Source organism: Condylura cristata, unplaced genomic scaffold (genome assembly GCF_000260355.1).
Source record: "Condylura cristata isolate star-nosed mole 26May11 unplaced genomic scaffold, ConCri1.0 scaffold00012, whole genome shotgun sequence".
In the NCBI taxonomy this organism is placed as follows: Eukaryota; Metazoa; Chordata; class Mammalia; order Eulipotyphla; family Talpidae; genus Condylura; species Condylura cristata.
Genome location: NW_004567113.1, coordinates 56884416 through 56892371, shown reverse-complemented (window position 1 = coordinate 56892371; position 7956 = coordinate 56884416). Strand labels below are relative to the sequence as shown.

General features: G+C 62.1%; 1 protein-coding gene across 1 annotated transcript in view; it reads left to right on the top strand.

The window, feature by feature from the left end:
• The first annotated feature begins 2241 nt into the window (after positions 1-2241).
• HTT (huntingtin) overlaps positions 2242-7956 on the top strand; it is an 81848-nt gene continuing 76133 nt past the window's right edge. Inside the window, exons 1-3 of the mRNA XM_012724062.1 lie at positions 2242-2394; positions 5035-5203; positions 5929-6097. Of these exons, the coding sequence (XP_012579516.1) occupies positions 2242-2394; positions 5035-5203; positions 5929-6097 (491 nt within the window). The remainder of the gene's footprint in view (positions 2395-5034; positions 5204-5928; positions 6098-7956) is intronic.

Genomic DNA, 7956 nt, shown 5'->3' with positions numbered 1-7956 from the left:
AGGCTGAGATTGGCCAGAAGCAATGTACAAGTGTCTCCTGCTTTGTGTGTCTGGCTCTGTTGCACGGAGCTGAGTGTCACAGGCAGGCGTGGGCTCAGCTGAGGTATCTGGGTGCTGCTCTCTGCTCAGCAGGGAGGGTGCCGGGCTTCTGAGTGGCACTGGCTCCTTGTCAGCCAGGTTGCCCTGCAGGGCAGTGGCAGAGCTTGGTAGAGCCCTGCAGTGATTATGAGGCGATTGCCCACTTCCCGCACATCGCCTGCTTCCCCTGCCCAATGATTCACAGAGCCGATGGTTGAACGTGCGCTGCGTGCCGGGTGTCATCCTGGCACCAGTGAGGGACACAGACACTGGACACGATGAAAAAGCAGAACCCACTATGTTGGGAAGAAGGGACAGGAAGGAGGGTAGGAGCAGTTGGGGTGAAGAAGGTGTTGTCATTTCAGATCAGGTGTCCAGAGCAGGTCCACGGAGCGATGAGTAAAGGCGTGGGGAGAGTCCAGGGGAAAGCCAGGCGGGCCTCTGGAAGGGGCGCGTGCAGCCAGGGAGCAGGTCCAGACCGAGAGGAGTGCAGGGTCGAGCGCCCTTTGAATTCGTGCAGGTGTGAGGGCTGGAGCCACAGGAGGCCACGGTGACCCGCCTTGGAAGGTAACGGAGACGTGGCGTTTGTTCTGCTCGGGGAGCCCTGGGAGTGCTGGTCAGACGGGCAGGGCTTGCTGCTGGCTGAGGAGCGTGGCGAGGACCCCGGGAGGCGCTGTGCCCCTGAGCTGCCAGCAGCAGTGGCAGGAAGCAGTGGCTGAGTTTTGGAGGCAGAGCTGCCAGGGCTCGTTGCCTCTGCCAGCCACGACCACTCAGCGACGTCTGACGGCACCTGCTAGGGTTGCATTTGGTTCAGGCAACAGAAGAGCCAGCTGGGAGAGTGGCTGCGGGACGCCGTCCGTCTGAGCCAGCTGGGAGCCAAGCTGGGCCAGCAGCCGCTCTCGCGGACAGCTTGTAGCCCTGTTCTCACTCTCCCCTGGCTTTCGCTTATTTGTTGTTTTAAATTCTTTTCCTAATAGATTTATTTATTTGTGCATCCCGAACTGGGGTGCAGGCCAGAGGTGCAGGGCTGGTGGAAGCAGAACAGGCAGATGGACTGAAATACCCTGCTGAGGGGGGCAGTGGGGAGACAGGAGAGCCTGCTGCATCCCGAGGGTCACTCCTTGGCCGGGGATCGAACTCGTACTGCAGCGGCTGTGGAGAGTTTCGTAGCGCTGCGCTTCAACCCCTTGCGCTACCCTGGAGGGCCCCAGAGTACCTTTTCCACAGCAAAGCCAGACGGGATTCTGCTAGGGATTGCTTTGGACCGCAGGTCATTTGGGGACCTAAACAGTGTAAGTCCTTGGCTTCGTGGACAGCGTCAGAGTGCGCGTGCACGCGTGTGCGTAGTCACGCACGATAATAGCATTTTACTTTCGGTTGAAGAAATGTGCAGTGTACAGTTTGGTATACCGTGTAGGTTTCAGGTGTACCCTGTCTGACCTTGGCAAACTTTTTGTGTAAATAAATAGTATTAAATAGTATTTTGGGCTTTGTGGACATAATGTTTCTCAAACGACTCAGCCTTAACCTCAGAGCCTAAAAGCGGCCAGAGGCAGTAGCAGTGCAGCGATGGCCATGGCAAGGGAATCTGAGCTTCTACCTGGCGTGGCGGTGGCTGAGGCGGCACCCCTCCTCTGTCCTGAGGCCCCGTGCCGCCTCGCGTGGTGCACAGCAGGTTGTCACCCTGACAGGGGCGCTCGGGGCTGACTGCCTAGCTACTGGGGAGGACCACATGACCTGGAAACTTCCTTCGGCCGGTGCCCGTGTGTGCCAGGTCCGGCCCTGGCCCTGCGGTTATAGCAGGGAACTAGCCCGATGGAGAGCCGTGCAGCCAGTAAGGGCGGTGGGTGTGACACTGTTGGGGGCCAAGCGCTCAGGAGCAGAACTGAGGGAGCAGCCCCGGGACAATGCAGCGCAGCCCAGGGAGGGGCCAGAAGGGCGGCTTCGTGCTGGGGCCTGGGAAGAAAGGTGCTGGAGAGGAAGCAGAGTGGGACCTGAGGGCAGAGGGCCCAGGGCCCTCACGGGGCTGGGCCCCACAGAAGGACTTCGGAGTCGACCTGCCAGCGGCCGGCTTGTTTGCACCAAACAGACCCCAGCTTGTGTTTTTGGAATCCGCTGGCGCTGAGGGAACTGGGTCTGTTATCTCTCTGGCGGGAGCCTAAGATGTCTGGCTGCTCTGGAAACAGCCGGGCAGTGTCTTCGAGAACTGAGCTAGCCACGGACGTCTGGGCGTTCGTGGGGGTGCGCTTCACACAAGCACCTGTGCGCCGTGTGGATAGCAGCTTTGTTCAGCATGGACGAGAGCCGCTCAGCCGGGTGAGTGGGTGCCAGTGCTGGTGGCCGGGCGCTGGGGGCTCGTCCAGGCCGGTCGCAGCGTGCCGTGGTCGCGAGGACCGGACTCGGGATCTCCTGGGAGGCGAGCTGGCAGGCCTGCCGAGTGCTGCAAGTGGAGATTATGACTCAGACCCTGAAGTTGACCACTTTAAAGTGTACACTCGCAGGGTTCCGCCACCACTGCCATTACCTAATTTCCAGAACACTTCATCACTCTTGAAAGAAAGCGCCCTGTTAGCAGTCCCTGCTTTTTCCCTCGCCCAGCCCCGGCATCCACTCATCGTCTCTGTCTCTGTGGTTTTGCCTGTTCTGGGCCTTTCAGAGGAATGAAGGAGAAAAACGGGGTCTTCCATGTCAGATGTCTTTCACCCAGCACGACAGATTGGTTTTCTGCTGTGCTCCTGTCGGCCGCTGGTCCTGTAGAAGACTCCAGCCCTTTTCTGTGTGATGCAGGCTGGAGAGTGGGCATCTCAGGCCTCGGTCCCGACGCTCGAACAGCAACTTCACTTTTTTTTTTTTAAGATTTATTTCTTTATGCACACAGAACTGGGGTACAGGTCAGAGGTACAGGGCTGGTGAGAGGATTCACCGGAGACAGAGCGGGGAGCAAACAGGCAGATGGATGAAGGCAGCACACTGCTGAGGGGAGCAGCGGGCGGGTCAGGAGAGGTCTGCCGCGGCCTGGGGGTCGCCTCCGGGGATCAAGCTCATGCTGCAGTGGCTTCAGCTTCTTAGTGCTGTGCTTTAACCCGCTGCGCCCCCAGGGAGGGCCGCAACTTTACTTTTTAACAAAATCTTCATGTGCATTTTCAGATGCGTATGTCTGTGCATTTATAGAAATTTTACTATTGCTTCGCTGACTGTCCTCTGTCTTCCAGAGACGGCTTCTTGTCTCTTCATGGTGATGTGTGATAGTGCGAGCGCGTCCCTGACAAGTGTCAGGGTTCTTCTTAAGACTGGATTTGGGCGGTGTGGAGTCACGTCACGTAGCACGGACGCACATAAACGTGTGCGCACGTGTGCGCACGTGCTCAGCGCCACACTCGGCGTGTTCTTGCAGACCGCCGTAGACCGCCTTTACGAGGAGCCCTGACACATCACTCCGTTCCTACTGGCGCCCCTCAGAAACCTCTGAAAGAGCACGGACTTTCTGGGCACCGTCGCAGCTTATGGCACAGCCTTGGTGAGCTCTGCCGAGCCCCGGCCCCTGCCCCAGGCCAGTCCTGCTCGTGCGGGTGATGCTGCCCAGGACCTCGCCTGGCAGGTGTGCCGCGCACCCCAAGCATGAGAATTCCCCGGGGGTCCAGGCCTCCCTCTTGCCCATTCCGAACTTGGAGTCACGTTTTTCTTACATGATCTTAATGACCTCACTCCAGAGGTAAGAACTCAGCTGAGGGAGCCTGGGTTTCTGCTTCTGGAGCCGGCCCTTTGACGCCGCCTTACCTCTGGGCCTGACTGCGGGTCCCTTCCCGAGGTCTGCTGGTGCACGTGGTGACTGACGACCTCCCGAGGGGGCTGAGCTGGCCGCTGGTCTACCTGCTCCTCCAGCTCCCGCCCAGAGGGAGCTTCCCCTTTTTACTTGAATTTCCAGACTTTTCGCAGAACGAGTTGTTCCACTTACCAGGTGATTGGCTAAGGAAATCCGAGGGGGAAGGGACACAGTTGTAGGAAGAGGATCCAGAAGGAAGTGTGAAGATGTGTGACTCGCATGGATTTTTCCTTGTAGCCAGAGGGCTCTGGGAAGGCAGCCCGAGGCCAGAGTGCTGCCGTCTGAGGCCAGACTGGCCCCGGTACGGAGGGACGTTGGCATAGGGTCTGTCTGCCATGCTTGCCCGCCCCCGCTCTGGCAGCGCCACGGAGGCTGCATTCTGATTTCCCGGGGAGGCCACACCTCTGGTCTGGACCCCGGGTCTAAGCAGAAGAAATACAATCTTAAAAGGTGTTTTTCCTCATAATTGTGGGTAGTGTCACCTGGTGGAGGTGGCTGATCCTCACGTTTTAAAACGGGTCTTTCCAGCTGCGCAGAAAGGGACGGCCTCCTTGGTGGCTCAGGGGTCGTCGCAGCTCGGTCGAGCTGTCCCTATTCCTCATCACCCATGGGCGCAGCAGACCCCGCCTGGCCCACCTGCTGCTCCCCTCAGCGTGTATTTCGGTAGATCTGCCTGTCCTGCTCCCCACTGTCTCTCGTGAGTCTTCTCAACCGCATCTGCCCCCTCCCCCAGCCGCCCCCACCTCTGGCCCACGCCCCAGCTCTAGTGAGCGGGATAAGTAAATATTGGAGAACAGACAAGATTGAAGTGACCCCTGCTCACGTTGTTAGGTCGGCCTTCGAGTCCCAAGACGTAACTTGGGTCGCTTGTGAACGACGCTGCGTCCGTCAGCCGGGGCAAGAATGTCCTCGGCGCCCCGTGTCCTTTGTGGTGCAGGGTCACATCCTTCAGGTGTGCGCGTCGCCCGCACCGACCCAGGCAAGTCCTCAGCCTTGGGCCACCGTGCCCACCCTCGTTCTCCAGTCCGATGCTGGGGTTTGTTACTGGTCAGCTTTTATCTGACTTTGGTTTTGCTTCTCCTCACACACTAAGCGATTACGGCCCCCTGCACTTTCTCCTTCTGGCTCATTAGGCCAAGTGTGGTCCCCGGCCTGGCACCCACGGAGTTGCAGGTGGCAAGCGTTCATCTGTCTTCTGCGTGGCTTGCTGTGTCAGCGGCGCTGCAGTGAGCCAGCGGGCGCCTCTCCTGCAGGGCAGCGCTCTGGCAGCCTTGGGGCGACGTCCAGGAGTGTGCCTGCCGGGTAGAGTGCCTTACACTGGCGCCGCGTCCTCCTGGGTTCTCCGCAGAGGCTGGGCGCGGGCACACGCGCACCACGGCGCAGGGGCCGCTTTCCGCCACGGCCTCGCGGCGCTTGTCTCTGCCTTTGGAGATGGCCGCTCTCGGGTGTGAGGCGCCGGCTCGCTGTCGGCAGCTTCATGGTGAAGCCGGCCGCCGTTGAGGAGTTTGCCCACCTGCGGAATTCTGTGGCCCTAGAGCTGTCTGTCAGATGTGGGCAGGATGAAAATATAAATGAAGTAGGGTTTTCCTCAGAGGGGCCCCCATCCTGTTCTGCCCGAAGTCGGCCCCCCTTACTGGCTGTCGGGGACGCCTGTGACGTGTGCTCGTGCTCTTCACGCCCCCCGCGTCCCTGGGGTGACGTGGGGACGGCGACTCCCAAGGAGTGTGGGGAGGTGCGGGCGGCAGGCCTTCCCCACACAGGAGGCAGCGCCGCGCTCCCCCCGCGCCGGGTGAGGCCGCTCTGCCGGGCACGCGCTGACTGCCTGCCGGCGGGCGCCTGCGCTCGGCCTCCTGTGTGAGCAGGGGACGGTTCTCGGGAAACTCGCTGTGTGTGTGGCTTTCGGGGTCGCGGGGCTCTGGCTGGCCGCTGGGCGAGTGGCTGACGGCGTGGGGCACTTTGCCCCGGCACGGGTGGCTCAACCCCGAGCGGCGCACGCTGACAGCCTCCGCTGTCGCTTGCTGCCACAGAGGTGGTGGCATGTGGCCACGCTGCTTCTGTGGTGTGCGAGGTGTCTGGAGAAGGCCGGGTGCACTGTGCCTCGTCGGCGCTTTTGCCGGACCGCCGCGGCCTTGCGAGTGGCCTGGTCTCACACGCCCGTTCCCAGGCCTCGTCCTGGCCAGCTTCCTGTTGGACCAGGTGAGGCGGGGAGATGGCCGCGCCGTGCTCTGGCGACTGTGACGCTGGCCAGGGTCTGCCCTGGCAGCCTGGGGGCTCCTGCTCCGCCGCCCGCCCCGTGGGGCCCTCTCTGTGAGGGGCTGGCTCGCGCGTCCGGGCAGCCTTTGCGGAAATTCCTCGTTCAGTCTGGCTTTGCGAGTGTGGGGTGGCCCCGGCCCGGTGGGCTCATCGCCCGTCTCTAGCAGCCTGTCGTAAGCGGTGCAGGGGCTTCGAGCACGGGGCGGGGCGCCGGACGGAGCCCTCGCTGGGTTTCAGCGGCCCCAGTGCTCCCTGGAGCAGGCACTCAGGCAGGCGCATGGGCTGGGGGCTGGGCGGCGCAGCCCCCACAGGCTCGGTCCCCTTTCTCTGGCGTCCCTGTGCGGTCTGTCCCCTCCGTCCGCTCTGCGTGACACTGCCCTTGTAGACCTGGCGTAGTCTTCAGGCGCGCACTCGCGCGTGACGGTCCCCACGCCCCAGCTGTCCACACGCCCTGGGCCCCAGGCACCTGCATTAACATGGTCGAGGCCACAGGTGAGAGCCCCAGAGGCTGGTGGTGCGGAAAGCCTGCCTGACTTCCCTTGCGTGGCCCAGAGCCCAGGTTCAGCCTCTCAGGGGTGCCGGTGGTCTTGCCTTGCCAGGGCTGCCCGACTTGTAGCCCACTCGCCAGTTGGGGGGTGTGGCTGTGCGCGTCTGCGCGTTGTGCAGGGCTGGCGCGTGGCCATGGAGGCAGGGACTGCAGCTGCTAGTCCCGTAGGGGCCTGGTTCCTTCGTCCCGCTTTCTGGCCCCTCTTGTCTTTGCCCACATAGTCAGAAACTGGCTGTTGGGCACTTCGTTTTAACTGCAGGGCGCAGAACGGGGAGTCCGCAGGCCAGCAAGGCACAGCGCCTGTCCCATCCGTGCCCCTGCCTCAGGGAAGCCGGGCCGTGGCCTGCGTGGAGGCCGGCCGGCACTGGCTGCGGCGCCTCTGCAGGGCACCCTGCCGAGGAAGGAGGTCCGCAGGGTCACGCGCTGCTGAGTCTGTGGGGTGACGGGCCCTGACCGGGCACGTGCTATGGTCGTGCCTTCCGTCAGGCCCTGGCTCTTGTCTCGCTCGGAGCCCGTCGGTCCTTTGGCTCCTGAGTCCTCTCCCCTACGCGGTGGGGCCTTCCTCTCCTTCCCCAGCCACAGCTGAAGCGCCTTGTGGGCAGATGGCCCTCAGGTGTTGGCGGTGGTGTAGCCTGTTACTCTGGAGCCTCTCGGCATCTGCGGGCCTACTAGGGTTAAGGGTCATCACAGGTGTTAGCAGGCGGGGTCATTTCCCTGACAGAGTTCCCACGGACCTGGAGCTGGAGTGGCCTCGTGCGCTGCTTGGGTCGGTGCCCTGTGTCACCGTGTTCTCTGGCTCTTGGGCCTGTTGTACCTCTGGCTTCTTTGACTCCTTTCTGCCTGAATTTGACGGTCCCTACCTGGAAGACATCTGAAGTCAGCAGGGAAGCAGACACCTTTAGTTCTGTTACAGGGTCGGGAGAGGGGCACCCCAGAGCCCCCAGACCTGCCTGCTCTATCTACGTAGGCCCTGCCGCCTCCTCGGGAGGACAGCATGCCCAGAGTGTTCCGGAAAGGCCCACTGTACACCAGTGTGCAGTGATGGGGGAATACGTTCCAGATCAGCTCCCGGCCCCAGCCCCTGGGCGAAATGCCCGGCCACGCAGGTGTCCAAGCAGGGCCAGGGAGCCCGCACACCTGCTGCAGTCTCGGGCACCTCCTGGGAGACCCCGGGAAGGGGCAGAAGGGCCCAGCAGTTGGGACAGAGGAGCAGCATCGCAGTCAAGACTCCCGCTGCGCTGTCAGCTGTGTGCAA